This window comes from Podarcis muralis, chromosome 6, assembly GCF_964188315.1.
Source record: "Podarcis muralis chromosome 6, rPodMur119.hap1.1, whole genome shotgun sequence".
Lineage (NCBI taxonomy): Eukaryota > Metazoa > Chordata > Lepidosauria > Squamata > Lacertidae > Podarcis > Podarcis muralis.
The window spans coordinates 35940897-35957130 of NC_135660.1; the positions used below are offsets into that span (position 1 = coordinate 35940897).

Here is a 16234-nt window from a genome sequence, read left to right on the forward strand (position 1 = left end):
GTATCCACTACAGTTATTTTAGCACAAGGACTGTGCAACACAACTTACCCTCTCTCCTAAATCTGTTCTGGGGTTTCCCAGCCCTAGAACTCTCCCCCAACCCTCCAGAGAAGATTTGGGGAAGATGTAGGAAGATGAGAGGGACAGGAAGTTCCACCACGCAAATGGAAATATTGCACTACTTTGCTGGATACCGTAGTTTTCAATGCAATGTATGACAACTTATTATGGAAAGCTACGTCAGCAAAAGGGCAGCAATCGCTGCTGTAGGTCTTTAACCTACACTCTGATGGCATTGCTGTTATCACGACATATACTGTGTTGTGAATGCCTAAGTTAGCAAAAGGTAGTATGAAGAACAAACAGCCCAATTTGTCTGGAGCAGGACATTTGGACAGTAGAAAACTCTAGACAAGAATTTGGGATCCAGTCTTGGATAGAGACCTGACAGAAGACTAGGCTGTTAAGAGGTGGTTAGAAGTCACACATGAAAAGGGAAAGCATATGTTGTACTATAAGAAGTGTAAGTGGGGAAAAACCAGGTAAACAAAAGCATGTCTGAAATGCACACAGAGACTGGAAAGGACATTAAGACCAAAAAAGCAGTGATTCTTTAATCACTTCTACTTACCAGAAGCTTAGCTTGTTCAGGCAGTGAAATTTGTTCCCTCTTCCCATCTGGATACCTTAGCATTAGCTGTGCCTTTGGTCCTAATAGAAGAAAATCAGAAATAAAACAGAATACATGAACAAGAACAAGCTTTAGCAATCTGTGTGCTGATAATTTAGTACATATCAATATGGAAACATACACATTTCAAAAAGTTTTGAGGGCTCATAGCTTAGTGGTAAGCTACATACTTTGTATGGAGAAGGTCCCAGGTTCAATCCCCAGTGAAGATACACTTAGCAGGGTTGGGAAAGGCCTTTGGCTGAAACTTAAGAGCCACTGCCAGCCAGAGTGGACAGTACTGGGCAATATGGACCAATGGTCTCACTCAATATAAAGCAGCTTCATATTTTAATAACTATTCCTTCACCACCAGAATAAAAGCCCCATAATGGATTTAGCAGACTGAATATTTAACATTAGTTTTTTTTAATGACAGGAAACATTTAACCACCACACTTACCGTTCACATTAATTTCCTTCACTGCTGCTTCTGGCTTAGCCCCAATCTCCTCTATTACCCCAGAATCCATGCAAGATAGTCCTCGGTGGTTTGTTACCACCTCTGGTTCAGTCCTTGCTGTGGGCTCAGGTTGGGGCCTTCTGCCTTCCTCTTTTCTACAGCCCAAATCCTTATGTGGAGATTTCCTAGACTTGGCAGGATTCTCTGGCTCATCATCATCAGAACCACAAACAGAAATAAATTCCTCACTTCCAGAGAAAAGCTCCGATTCAGACTCTTCATCTGATCTGCTTTCCTGCTTGACCTGGTCAGAGTCAAAATGTGTCTCCTGTAAAGATGCTCTGATGGCAGCTTCCAACTGGCTATCTTCACTCGCATCAATGAGACTCTCCTAGTTAATATGATCATAAAGCAAAAAGGGAGACATTATATTACACTGAGAAGTAGGGCAGAGACAACAGAAAATTATTCCTCCTTTCTATGAATACTTCTGCTTACAAAGCAAAGTATTACCTTTTTTTGGATGTTAATGTGGAGCATGTCATTATCATCATTAATATTATGACCTGTCCATCAGCAAATCCCATTAGGATATCAAACATTTCCCAAGAAGAAATTTCGGACTTCTCCCCCCATTACGCCACCACCGCTTGCCCACTCACCCCCCATCACCCTGCGGACACTTGCCTAGTTGCACTCCGTAGCTGCTGTCGCCACTTGCCCACCTAACCACCCTCCCGGAACATCCCACCGCTGTTCACTTGCATGCCGTCTTACTGGCTTGTGTGTGAGTGCCTGCCACTGCACTCCACCACACACTGCCCCTCATCTGTGTGCCACTGCTGGCTGTGTGCTGCCACACACGCATGAGGAGGGCCACAGTGATGTACTTCCGGAAGTGGCACTGTACTTCAGGAAGCTTCAGTCCTCCTCATGTGTGTGTCTGTCTTTTGGTTCCCTGCTCGTTTCTGAGCTATTGGCTGAAATCCGGGGACATCCCAGGATGGAATCATAAGCCAGGGCTGCTTCCATAGTTCTGGGATGTCCCAGTAAAAATGGGAGAGTTGGAGGGTCTCAACAACGATTATAATTATTATACTCACAGAACGAGAACGCTTCTGGGGAGGGCTAGTGGAATGTCCATCCAGTTGTCCATGCTCACCTAGGAACCCAGTCACTTGGTCCAAAAAAGAAGTTACATCTAGCTGGTGCCACTCAACTAGCTTCTGTCCTATTTAAAACAGTAATAAACCATACTTCAATAATTGGAGTTTCAAAATATCAGACAGAATGAAACAGTAGCAGACAGAATGAAACAAAATAGAAGCACTGACTTTACAGAATTTACATTTGTACTGCCATATGCTGGAGATTTTAACCCATATGTGTTATTTTAAGAGGACTCCTAACACACTTGCAAAATGATTCTGCAAAGGGAACAGCAGGATCAATTCCAGTGTCTGGAAAGTAATAAATGCTAATCTTTATCTTAACCACAGATATCAAATAGCCAACTGCACCTAATGGACTTAAAAGTAACATGGGCAAAGGAACAGTGAACACTGATCCAGCTAGATCATACTCTGGTCCTGCATTCTAAAAGCAGTCAGATGCCTCTGGGAAGATCATGAAAAAGATGAGAAAGCAAAATCCCTCCCTTATTTGAGCTAAATGGAGATATACCTTGAAACACAATACTCTTGATTACAACGCAATCAGCTCCCAGTTTACAATCATTTCTAAAGGAAAGCTTTTAGGTATTATTTATAAAATACCCATAGCTGCAATAGAAGCAAGTGTTTCACCCCTTACCTGTCCTAGGGTCCAGGATAGACACATAAGGGAAGTCTGCTAGTTTGTAGAACTGTATGTATCGTTGTCCTTCCTCACTGTCGTGGTACACCTATGGAACAGCCAAGATTTCCTTTTAAATGCTTGAAGAAGCAATTTCACAATATAGCCCAACTTGGAGCCACAACATAGCTAAAATAAAAATTAAATGTAACCCAGATATTGGCTCTTTTACTAAGCTTTTCGTCACTGAGGAAAGCAGCCTTCCCACCTGCCAGAAAATGAAGTGCTCTCTGATAAGGTTTTTCACAGCCTCGTTGCTCCAAACGTCACGGTTGAGACACTGACAGGCGAAATCTTGCACATTCTGTATGTTAATCATGAGCCACTTGTTCTGCATCTGACCACATTCCTTGGCCTGAAGACAGGAAACAACAGTAGGAACATTAGCCAAAAATGAAGGTCTAGCAAGAAACAATGCCAGCAATGACGGCTTCTACTTATTGTGGCAGGCTTCAATCAGGACTCAAAAAGGTAATCTGCAAACCAGCCTGACAAGCGGTGTGCAGGGTTAGAGAATTCTGCAGGTCAACTTGTCTTACTAAAGATCACACGGTGATTATCCCAAACTGTTGAATGTCAACATGTCGAGCATAAGAAAGTTTGGGGAGAAAGCATGGGGGGGAGGGTTGAGGTATGGAAATCCAAACCCAAGAGTGGAACCTGAATAAAACATTATGTAATGAAGAACAGGAAACGAGTTATATTGATCTGACCGCAGGACAGACAAGTCAATTCAAGAGCCAAAATTGTGGTGGATTGGCATTATTGATAAACTAGCAGTTCCTTGTTCCATTATTCATTCCCTCTGGTTTTCTGTTTGTATATGCTATTTTTTTTATATTATTGGAGCACCAAGAGCCACTTTCTGATGGTAATTCAGACTGAAAGTGGGGGAGGTGGTAGGGTTTGAAGTTGCAGGAAGAGATCTTACTGGTTTGAGTCACAAAGCTGGCATTGCCTGATTGGTTGGTTGCAAGTTAATGTAGGAGTTTGATCAAGAATGTAATTCTGATCGCTGAATTGCCATACCTGTTGAAAAAAAGAGTGCTATATCAAAATTTGGAATGCTCATATTTCCTGAATAAATAGGGGGGAAATGGTTGGGCTTCCTTAAAAGAGATTTTACTCATGGGTTTGCACCAACTGAATTCTTCACAAAAAGGAAACAATTCCTGATGATTTTGCTTTCTGGAAAATAAGATTTCACTTTGTAAAAGTGAAGTATCTGATCTATTGACTACTAAGTGATCAACGGGATAAATTGTGGATTGCAGACACACTGTCAAATCACGCTTCACAGCTATGCTTTGCAATACTTTTGCATGGGCCAGCAAACAAACAAGTCATTTCTCCCAATCAAAGAAAAAGGGTGTTACATACGAAAAAGGTCTGGAATTTTAAAAATTACCACATTTTAAAATGAACATTTGGTACTAGATGCTCAAAAAATAAGTGTATATTAAATAATCTTTTAGTTGTATTATGTGAAAAGTATTTAAATCATTTGATACACGAACTATTTGACTGAATCCAAAGTCGCATAATCCAAAATTCCACTCACACAGCAGGGCTTACCCTTCCTCTTCTTCCCTCAATCTGTCTGAAGTGTCCTCAAGTCTCTGGAGCAGATTTCAGAAAGATACAGGGAGGAGAGTAAAATCCTTTTGTGTGAGTAGAATTTGTTCCACTTGCACACAAACACCACTGAATACAACCCTATGTTTTTAAGATTTTGTTGGCAGACGGTAGGCATTTAAGACTGAAAGCTGAAATAGTATTCTTGGATTAGAATTACTGCTTACACCTAAACAGTGAAGTGTGGACTCCTCCTGCCAACTGCTATTAAAATGTATGTATAATTTATTGTTATAACACAGCAATTTTCAAAGCTAGTATATCTTAGAAATTCACATGGTGCAAACTCAAAAATCTCTTTAAATGTGCAAACTGAGTGCTCACATTGTATATAACTAGTGAATTTGCCAATTCATGAATTCAGGGTAATGTATTTTGCTTCTATAACCTGTAGCAGACTGATATATGGTGTATGCTACAATAATAGAAGTAAAACATCTGCTCCAATTTAGGCAAAGTGGCTTTAGCAAATTTTCAAAGTATTCACAAAAGGACATGGATGCTTGACTTTAATAAATGAATTTAATAATTGAATTTTAATAACTGAATTTCTACTTTTTGCTCTGCACTGCTACATCCTTAGCATATTTCCTGTTTTCTCTCTATATATAAAGCTACATTTTTATATGGGTATGAAACCCCTCAACTCGGAGAGATGGGCATAAATGCAAGAAAAAAAATGACTGCATCCCAACTTGAGCTATAGGTTGCTGATTAAATTCTTAAATATACAGAGAAGGCAAAGGAAAGTTAGAACATACCAAGTTGTTGAAGAAAAAGATACACTCTTATCAATCACTTCTATATCACTTTGCAGTGTATAGGATGCTTTAAAACTCTTCTCAAATACCGTATAGCCTCACAACTATCTTATCAGAAAGATTAGTCTGAAGTACAGTGGTGCCTCGCAAGACGAAATTAATTCGTTCCGCAAGTTTTTTCTTCTTGCGAGTTTTTCGTCTTGCGAAGCACGGTTTCCCATAGGAATGCATTGAAAATCAATTAATGCGTTCCTAGGGAAACCAACTTCAGACCAGGTCCGGGGACAGTCTGTCCCCCGACCTCTTCTGAAGGCTGGGGGGGGGGGGCAAGGGTTTTTCTTCCCACCCCCAGCATTTTAAAAAACCCCGGGACAGCGGAGGGCTTCTTCGCTGTCCGGGGCGATCTTAAAATGCTGGCGGGCGGCATTTTAAGATCGCCCCGGGACAGCGGAGGACTTCTCCGCTGTCCGGGGCGATTTAAAAGCCCCTGGGAAGGCAGGCAGGGGGGACAAAGACTTTTGCCCCCCGCCAGCCTTCAGAAGAGGTCCTGGACCTCTTCTGAAGGCGGGCGGGGGGCGAAAGTCTTTGCTCTCCCCCCCGCCTGCCTTCAAAAGCCCTCCGGGACAGGCAGGCAGGGGGGAGCAAAGACTTTTACCCCCGCCCGCCTTCAGAAGAGGTCCAGGACCTCTTCTGAAGGCAGGCGGGGGGCGAAAGTCTTTGCTATCCCCCCCCGCCTGCCTTCAAAAGCCCTCCGGGACAGCGGAGAAACGCGCTGCCTTTCTCCGCTCTCCCGGGAAGGCAGGCAGGGGGGAGCAAAGACTTTCGCCCCCCCGCCCGCCTTCAGAAGAGGTCCAGGACCTCTTCTGAAGGCGGGCGGGGGGGCGAAAGTCTTTGCTCCCCCCACCTGCCTTCAAAAGCCCTCCGGGACAGCGGAGAAACGCGCCGCCCGGGGCAATTTTAAACCCGCTGTCCCGGGTTTTTTCAAATGCTGCTGCCGCCCGCCAGCATTTTAAAATCGCCCCGGACAGCGGAGAAGTCCCCCGCTGTCTGGGGTTTTTGCTCCCCCCTGCCTGCCTTCCCGGGAGAGCGTTGTCCCCGACGGCTTTTGAATGCAGGCGGGGGGAGCAGCCTTCCGAAGCCTGGCGGAGGGAGGAGGTCCGAGGACAGTGGGGAAGACGCGCTGCGCTTCCCCGCTGTCCCGGAGATTTCCCTATGGGCTTTCATCTTGCGAAGGAAGCCCATAGGGAAATTCGTTTTGCGAAGCGCCTCCAAAACGGAAAACCCTTTCGTCTAGCGGGTTTTCCGTCTTGCGAGGCGTTCGTCTTGCGGGGCACCACTGTACTGACTTGGCTCAGAGTTACCCTTTTAGTTTACTACCAAGCAAGGATTTGAAGCTCATTTTCTCATGTGTGAACATGAGAAACAATAAAAGATACTGGTTTCTTTTTGCTTTAACTAATACACTGCCAACCCTGTCTAAATCTGGAAGAAGATAGAAGGAAAGCAACTCGAAGTAATTAATGTTACAGAATATAAACATTCCTAAAGCTGTGATGGACAAAGGGCCTCCGAGCTCAACAAGACACCAGCACTCAGGCACCAGACTACCTCTGCATTCACAGTTGTTTAGAAATATGTAACTGCATACTGGGTATCAATGGTGATAAAGTGCTGGGAATTTCCATCTGCTTCCTCTCTTCCCCATTCCAACACATGGAAAAACCAACTCATGCCAGTGGTCTAGCTGTGTAAGGCGTTTATGTAAAAGAGGAAACTCTTGTGAAAATGTGGCTCCTCTTATGAAGCAAGAAAACTATGAGACCGTTGCATCTCATACCAAGTTTCTTCTTCTAATGTTTATCATAAACAAAATAACCAAATGCATTATTTATTCTCCAAAGAGTTGAAGTGGCACATAATGCTCCTCCACATATTATCCTTGAAACAACCCTGAAAGCAGAGAGTTGGTGAGCAGACAAAGATTGCCCAGTGAGCTTCATGGCCGAATGAGGATTTGTTAAAAGTACAGTACTGCTTAGAATCAGTAAAACATTTCACTCTTATTTTGCCTAAAATGATTTTACTCATTAAAAGGTGTAGATTCTAAAGGTGCTTTCAATGCAATACTATGAGGTTCCAGCACATAACGTAGAAAGAATTGATTGGAAAACGTGTGAATTAGAGTCTCCCTGAAGTAGAAACCCACTAGAATCTTACTTTGTAAAACTCTATCGTATTATATAGTAAACAGGGTGGGGGAGAGTAGACTCTGCCTAAAGGAACTATACAGCAAGTAAGAACACAAAACATTTTAATATAAAAGGCAATGCCAGATCAAAAACTGAAGGAAAATTAATCAGATGCAGGTATATGAAGCTTTATGAGGAACGACTCCATTAAAGACACAGAAGTTAGAGGCAGATTTTTACTCAGGACAGAAAGAGGTGTCATGACTGAGAGTAGGAAATACTACCACAAATTAGAAGGAACTGGAAGAGGATAACAGAGGATAACAGAATGTGAACCTTTGAAACCAGCTACACTATCGACCTAAGAGCAGCTTATACACAATTTGTTCAATACCCCTTGTTTCAGGAGCACAAAGTCGGGGCAAAAAGTACAGCAGATCTTGGTAGAAAATGATTTCTGAAAGTGGTTTCAATGACATGCAGAAATGGAAGGGTTAGAAGAGTGAGTATGGTGTTATTTACACATAAAAATATAGAAGTTGTTTAAGTTCTGCAGCTGCAACAGTAATGCTACTTGCAACCAAGGATATGAACATTAGGCATGCATCCTTGACCTATTCTGCATGCCCTACAACTAAAGTTCTTTGATTAACATTCAGTTTTGTTTAGTTCATATTAATGCTATATAAAATAGGAAGGGTGTTTTGTGAGCCCTCTTTAATGGGTGTAAAGTGTGTGATAAAAAAAGGTTTTTATGACAATTATTTAATGTTATCCTACTTTGTTCTTTAGCTACAGATATAAACATACTTACTTGTATGCAAATTCCACTGAAGACTCAATGATATAAGAAGTTAATTAAAAACAAGACAGATAATTTACCAATCAAGCACACTACTGCCTACTTGTTCACAGCAGTTCTTCAGGATTTCAAGCAAAGATCCTTGCTAACCCAGCCAAACAGAGACCCCCAAATATCAAGGATTCAGCTTATGACATTATATACTTAAAGCCTTCTCTACTTTGGACAAAACTCCAAATATATCAAAACAAGTGGCCGATAGAAGGATTTGACAAGCCTGACAAAGAGAAAGAGCAACACAGTTTCCCAATGAATAGAAACAGGATTTTCCCATCAAATGGAGCTACGAACTGAGCCAGAGTATTTCCAATCATATTGGGAAGGGCCATAGCACAGTGGCAGAGCATCTATCTTGCATGCAGAAGGTCACTGTTCAATCCTTGGCATCTCCAGATAGGCCTGGGAATTGTCCCCCATCTGAAACCCTGAAAAATTACTGCTAGTCAGTGTAGGCAATAGTGAGCTAGATGGACTAATGGGCCTAACTCAGTATAAGGCATCTACTTATACCCCTAATTAGTTGCAAATATACATATTGCTCAGTTATGAACAACAGAAAGGGGCGGGGGGGGGGGAGAGGATATAGAAGATGGCAGAGGAACACAACTGCAGAAGGGTACTTTTTCAAAAATGAATTCAAATTGCTTAAAAGTTGCCTTCTGTGTCCAAGTTATATAAAACAACTCGTTGCCATCATGCTTAAGTGAATTCTTTAAGCATCATATTGAATTATCAGGCTGCAAATGTACACATACTCACATGCAGCTGGGCCCAGGCTACCACAGAGAAACTATACCAAAGCTCAGCAACCTACCGTTTCAAAACTTCCTTTATGCATCAGATCAATTGGAGGCCTGAAGAGATCTGCAAGGGTGGTGAGTTTCTTGTCTATTGCTCCTCCATTCCGCAACTCTTGTTCCTGCCGAACTGCAGAGCCCAGAAGAAGAAAAATAGGAGGTGAACAACATTTTTACTCCAACATGCTAAACTGCTTTTGGCAACTATAAACAAAACATTTGTTAAAAGTGCAGAAAGCTTGTTTTAAAAGATGAAATCAGAAAGGGAGAAGAAAAAAACAAGGGGAGAGTAAGAAAGTATAGAAGTCACATCTTAACATACTAACAAAGAGTTGTGGGGAATTTGAAAGCTTGAAGACCATTTTATGACATATTGGGTTGGCCCTTATATGGACTTTTGAATTTTTCCTATGAGCCAACATGACTATCATTATTCTTAGTCTGAAGCATCTTTTTTATTATCCTAAAATATTTTTTTTCTGCTAGGTACTCTCTCTTGATAGCCCACTATATATTTTTAAGCTTAAGTCTCAGAGCGCAATATTATACATTTGTACTGAAAAACATGCCTCACTGGCCTCAATGAGACTTACTCCCATATAAGTGTCTATATAGAATCACAGCTTAAGCATTACTGAAATATAGCTCTTCATCTACTGGTAAAAATGCTCTTTTTAATTTTCCTCACTTTAGTGTTAAGAGCAGCATGGTTATATTTTAAAAGCTTAACTGAAAATTCTACATGAGAAGTGTTAAGGGTGATTTCTTTTCAAAATAAGTTTATATAATTGCCAACACACATGGATGTGGGATTATATGCACATCACCCCATTTCAACTTATCAAAATAAATACAATTTGCTACCAAGAAGTCCTCCTATGGACTTACCAAAAGGTAAGGTTGATTGTAAGACTTGAGCTGATATTGGGAAATAGTGATGTTTTAGGTACCTGGGTCCCAAGCTACATTATTTAGGGCTTTGTATGCTAGTACTAATACCTTTAATTGGGCCCAGTAGCTCAGTGGTAGCTAGCACAGTGCCTTCAGGACTGGTGAACACATGGTGCCATCAGGCAGCCCACTGACCAATCTGCAGCCAAATTCTGTACTAGCTGCAATTTCTGGACCGTCTTCAAGGCAAGCCCAACACAGAATGAATGGCAGTAGACCAGACAGAAGATCACTGGAGCATAGAGTATAATGGCCATGCTATCCCAGTCTAGGAGGAACAGCCAAAGCTGGTGAACAAGACTAAACAGGGCATAAGCAACCCTAGCCATAGAGGCCTCTTGAAACTCCAGTGACAGATTAGAACCCATAGAATCATAGAATCATAGAGTTGGAAGAGACCACAAGGGCCATCGAGTCCAACCCCCTGCCAAGCAGGAAACACCATCAGAGCACTCCTGACATATGGTTGTCAAGCCTCTGCTTAAAGACCTCCAAAGACGGAGACTCCACCACACTCCTTGGCAGCAAATTCCACTGTCGAACCCAGGAGTACTCCTAGACTATGGACATGTGCCTAAAGCCAAAATTGTGTATAGTCAAACCTCACTGGGTTCATTGGTGGAGGGACTGCCAAAGTAGTTTCTCCTGGAACTGTGCCCCCTTTCTATTTTATTTTTTCTTTGGTTCCACACATAAAGCTGAATGTGCACAAGTTGCGCGCTTACTGTTTAAATTGAGAAGGGACAGTAAGGTCTAATATTTAGCCCACTTTGGCAACACTAAAGGCTATTTCCATTTTAAGATGGAATATTTTAATAGATAATCTGGGAGAAACACAAATAGCAAAATCAGGCAGAATAATAAACTACAGAAGACTTGACAGAATCTGGCAATCCAAAGTGAACAGTTACATAGGTGCAAATACATTTGTGACTATGAAGCCTTGTTAAGACATTACCCTGTTAAATCTCATATTAAGCTTAAGTATGTTACCTACCTTGAATATAGCAGGTTGGGATGTAAACCAACCAACCCTGAGTGTCACTTTCCATACTTCACGTGTTCATAGGCAATTTTATTTACATAGTCTTAAGAACTAAACCCACACACCAAGAGATCACTGACATCTTGTTTCAATACAGAAAAGTATGATAAAGCATTTTTGAGGGATAAGGAAAAACATTTTTGATGTTAAAATGAGGGCTGCATCTGTTACAGCTGATCAAGAGTCATGAATATATAGGACAATTTTTTTTAAAAAAACACACCAATTAATTGAAAAGTTTACTTCTAAGAAGACTAATGCAACAAATACCTGAATTGACAGAATCCTGATAGCTGTAGTGTTGAACTCTGAGCAATACTCAAAACTAATTGAAGCTTAAATACCTGAACTAGTACATGAGACACTATAAAAAATGTTTAATTGGTACCACATCTGCTGAATAAGGGTGAATGAGTTTTAACTGTATGAGCTACCAAGATGCATGTGCGTGAAAAATGGTCTCACGTACATTGATATGTGTGAACTCCCCAACTTTGGTAACAAGAACAAGAAAGGGGATGGTGAACATCTATCTGAAGAAGAGATGGAAGACAATTATGATGAGTAATTTGAAAATGAACAAGACCATACATGCCCAGGACAAACTAAATAAGCATTTCACTTAACATGTGAAATTGCAATGTTTCTTGTGAAGTTGCTATAGTTGACACTGCCTTGCACAAAAAGCAGTGGACCAGACTCAACTCATCATATCATAGGGAACATTCATTTCCCTGGTGGTGTGGATGTGTCATTTGGGGTGGTCTAATGCCATTTGTGATAGCCTAATAACTATAGATCAAGGTCATTGCTCATTAATGTCCTTTGCACAAAAACAACTTTTTGCCTCAGAGAATGATGATGCGTCACAAAGGGGAGTTTCTCAGTGACAGAGATGTGATGTAAAGTATATTGGCTATTTATTCAGTATTTTGTTGAATAAGGAACTGGGAAACAACTTCAGTATAATAAAAAAGACAGAAGTAACTGCAAGGTCAACAACACCTGTTTTCCAAATACTAAGGTATAAATCTTCCAAAATATGACATTAAACTTTATGCAGCACACTTGGCACCAATTTCAGTCCTGGCTTGTGTATTAAACACACAGCCTCCAAAGAAGGCCAACATTATTTTATTTCCTCCAAAAGTTTGGAATTAAACTTTTGGCCAGCAATTTACCCTTTCTTTTATTTATGCAAACACACCACAACCATTAACACAAGCTTTTATATGACAAAATATTTTTAAAACAGGAATGGTTTTATTTATTTCTAGTAGAAAAATATACGAGGACTGGGTCTTATTTCACTTTGTATAGGGTTTTTGCATAAGCAACATGAAGCAGCAAGAGCCCACCCAAAAAAGATACAGAGACCTCCATGGCAATTCTTAGGACAGCTTAGGGGACAGGTAATTTTGGGAGTGGGGACGTTGTTGCCACTGGCAAAATGAAATGTAGACTCTGGATTTAATAAACCATGCTGCAAAAGAAACCATGCTGCTGCCATTAATTTGGTCTCAAATCTCAATTTAACTTTACATCCAAAATTTTTATTTAATTGTTATTTGAGAAGATGCAGTTTCTTTTTGTATAGTTTTTTCTTTTCTCTCTTTATCTTGACTCTTTTTCCTTTCCTTTTTCTTCTTTGTCTCTGCTGTAAATGATCTTTTATGTCAGTATTTTAAATCAATAAAGAATATTAAAGAAATAAAAATCTCAATCTAACTACACCATATCTAACAACTGCAGCCAAAAAGTGAACAACTTGGCTGGCTTCCATAGACTGTTTTTGACCTTCCTGCCCTGATGCAGGGGGCTCTTTTTACCTAAAAATTACAGACCTCATGTTTGTAATGCATATGTGGCTATGTTATACATATATGGCTACATGAACAGCCCTTAGTGGGATTTCAGGTTGTTGTTTTTGTTTATATCAGTATGCAGCTCCTGGGTGGGGTACACAATGTGGCCCATAGTACAAGGTCTAAGGGATCCACATTGTTAACCTCTATAAAGCCAATAAACAAAGAAAATGGCATGTGAAGACAATGATTCACAGATACCTACTTGTTTCTGTCTGGAAATCCCGAAAACCATCAAATATTGAACGAGCAGGTCTGCGTCTTTTTGGAGCTTATCAAGAACAGAATTTAAAACTCATATTAGTCATAAGAAACCTCTCAATGGAACTGATTTGTGGTAGAAAAGGCTGAAGCTTCAAGACAGATTTGAACTCACAGTGACCAGGTGATTTGAGAATACCAATAATGCATTATGTTAATATGTTACACACACGTGCCCATCAGGACATGATGTCCATGTTCCTGGTTATCAGGGTACTTGTAGATGTTAAATTATTTTAAATTTATAGGCTGCTTTTTTTGCCTGAAGGCCTTTGTAACACATAAAAACAACTAAAATACAAAAATATGCAACAAAGTATCATAGAAATAATAACACCTGGAACAGCGAGATATATCAGCAAAATGCAACATAGCAATAGAAACCAGCAGCAAAGACCCAGGCAGTAAAAAAAAACCTCATCCAAAGCCAGTGGTACAGCAAAATAAAGTTTCCCCAGCTTGGTGAAAACTCCAACACGAAGCTCTAGGACAGGGATGGGGAACCCTTTTCTATCCAAGAGTTGCATTCTTACGTTGGCAACCTTTCAGGGGCTGCATACCAGTATTGGAGGCAGAGGCAAACTGAATGGAGCAACAGATAGGACTTTTAATATGTACAGTAGACTAAAGTCAGAGGTTTCTACAAATATTCCTCTTCATCCAAACAAGAAAGAGACAATATCTACTTCAAAGACATATTAAGGCCAAGCAAAAGCACTCAAGGTTGATATGGAGCAGGTCAAGTGAAGACTATGGCTTGTGGAACGGTTGTAGCCTAGGGAGAATTCCAGGGGTCAACTAGAGAGCCATAGAGAGCAGCTCTCAGCCTCTGGGCCTGAGTGTCCTCTTCCACTGCTGTAGGAAGATTGTGGAACCCTATCTGGGTGCTAGCACTAACTGGGTGCTACCCATGTAACCCCCAACTGCACTTCTGATAATGGCAAGATGCAGCATATGCTGCTTGACCTGATCTCACTATACTTAATGGAGGAACAATTCCCAGAAAAAAGGTAAAAGCATGATTTTGTCCTATTTGTTTAAGCACATGCTATTTGATAAGGCAATTTCTCAAAGTGGATTGAATCAGGAATTAGGCTATGCTCGAAACATGACAACTTTTGTAGAAGATTATAATGCATAGCATAGCTGGTAAGCCAATGAAAGCATTTGCCGCACTCTTTTTGCACCCAAAAATTGTGTCATAAATGGCAGAAGACAGCTTTAGGGAGAGAAGAGATTAGTTCTAATAACAATTCAAACTAAAAAGCAATGTGTGGCCAATTTGGGGGGGCCTGTGGACACATTTCCAAACTGGAGTAATGGCACCAAACACACACACACACACACAACATGTCATGGACCTGTAACACTGCCTATAATATAATGCTTTTTAAAAGTCTAATTTCAGTGGAGTGAGGAAATGCTGTAAATGCATGGGAAGGTTTCTGCTGGCACGTGTGGCCGTGGTGCACCATGTGGGTGACCCTTGACCTATCTTGTTTCATAAATTAAATTTTTAAAAAATAAATTTATTTTTAACAATATTGGCTATCCCATTCAAGTGAACAGCATACATTAACCAGATTGTAAGCATGCAGTGAATGTCTATGTTCTAACTGTTGTACTTCATTTTGCTACATTAGATGCTTTATAGCAAAGACACCTTAAATACACTTATTGGGGCACCTTAAATACACATTTATTATGACTTAGGCTTTTGCGTAGTAGAACCCATTTGCTGTTATTTGCAGCAGGGTAACATGGCAACTGTTCTAACATGTATTCAATACATTACTGCAGCAAATTTATTTATGGCACTTCACCTGTAAAACTGAGGTGCATCTTATGTAATATCTTATGTGATGAATCTTATGTCAAATGTTAGTTACCGCCCCCAAGTCTGCTGATTTCCTACAGTTGAGTAAGCAGCTTCATGTAACTTCAAGGGCTTCTCACCAGATCTTATGTTGACTTATTACTGCAAAGATACTTTTCAGTGTGTAACTTATAATTATCACATGGCTTCCAGTCATCAAACCCAACTGGCCTCTAGAAAATGCATTTCTCATTATATCCCAAAGTAGCAGCCTTTCCTTAAAGAGACAGGCAGCATTTACTGTTAACCATTCCACTAGATTTTAAGAATACAGCTAATTGGTTCCCCATTAACTTATTAATATAATGGAAATCTATCAGTACATAATTTTGGAAACTATATTTAGTGGAAGCTATCATGGAAATCTTGGATTTCGGTTTCTAAAAACTCTCAGATGCAAAATACTCAACAGTACAATATGCTGCAATTTCTTAAGAACACATGTTAACACCATAAATTACTATTTATTTGCAGCCCTTCGGACAAGAGTATTTTATTATGGATATTTTACTATAATATTTTATTGCAAAAAATTTACTAGAAATTTACTTAGCAGCTAGCATTGACATTTTGGCACCGTTCCCTATCTAGAAAACGAGAATAGCAGCAGCAATGAGTATTTGAAATATCATTCCCAGGAGTACCAATTATGTATGCTTAGTTGACAGTAGTGGGAATATGACTTTTGTATAAATACTTCAGTACTGCAAGAGCACATGCTATAACTATAGAGAGAGCAATGGATATGAGCAACCTAGACAAAAGGCAGTTTGGCAGAGTTCTTCCTTCCTTACTACAGCATTTGGAAGGGTAAACATTAAAATGAAGCTCACTTACCACCAAATAAAGGCTCAGGTTCTACCAGAATTTCCTGTTTTTGAGGAATAGGTGCTCTTACTTCATCTCTAGAAGGATTAGAAACATAGGTTTTTGAATATGACAGCAAGAGCTATACTACATGCCCCAAATAGGACTATAGTTAAACCAATACTTGGGGTCTACAAC

The 16234-nt window shown here is 40.4% G+C and overlaps 1 protein-coding gene across 4 annotated transcripts in view; it reads right to left on the reverse strand.

Annotated features, from left to right (window-relative positions):
• The window catches only part of UBXN7 (UBX domain protein 7), a 28861-nt gene that overhangs the window by 4217 nt on the left and 8410 nt on the right, over positions 1–16234 (reverse strand). For 3 of the 4 annotated variants that reach the window (XM_028730941.2, XM_028730944.2, XM_028730945.2), the window contains exons 3-10: positions 16067–16134; positions 13298–13363; positions 9249–9361; positions 3196–3342; positions 2946–3036; positions 2237–2364; positions 1134–1524; positions 632–711 (exon numbers count right to left, since the gene is read on the reverse strand). In XM_028730941.2, the coding sequence (XP_028586774.2) occupies positions 632–711; positions 1134–1524; positions 2237–2364; positions 2946–3036; positions 3196–3342; positions 9249–9361; positions 13298–13363; positions 16067–16134 (1084 nt within the window). The remainder of the gene's footprint in view (positions 1–631; positions 712–1133; positions 1525–2236; positions 2365–2945; positions 3037–3195; positions 3343–9248; positions 9362–13297; positions 13364–16066; positions 16135–16234) is intronic. The other variant, XM_028730942.2, reaches the window with a different exon arrangement.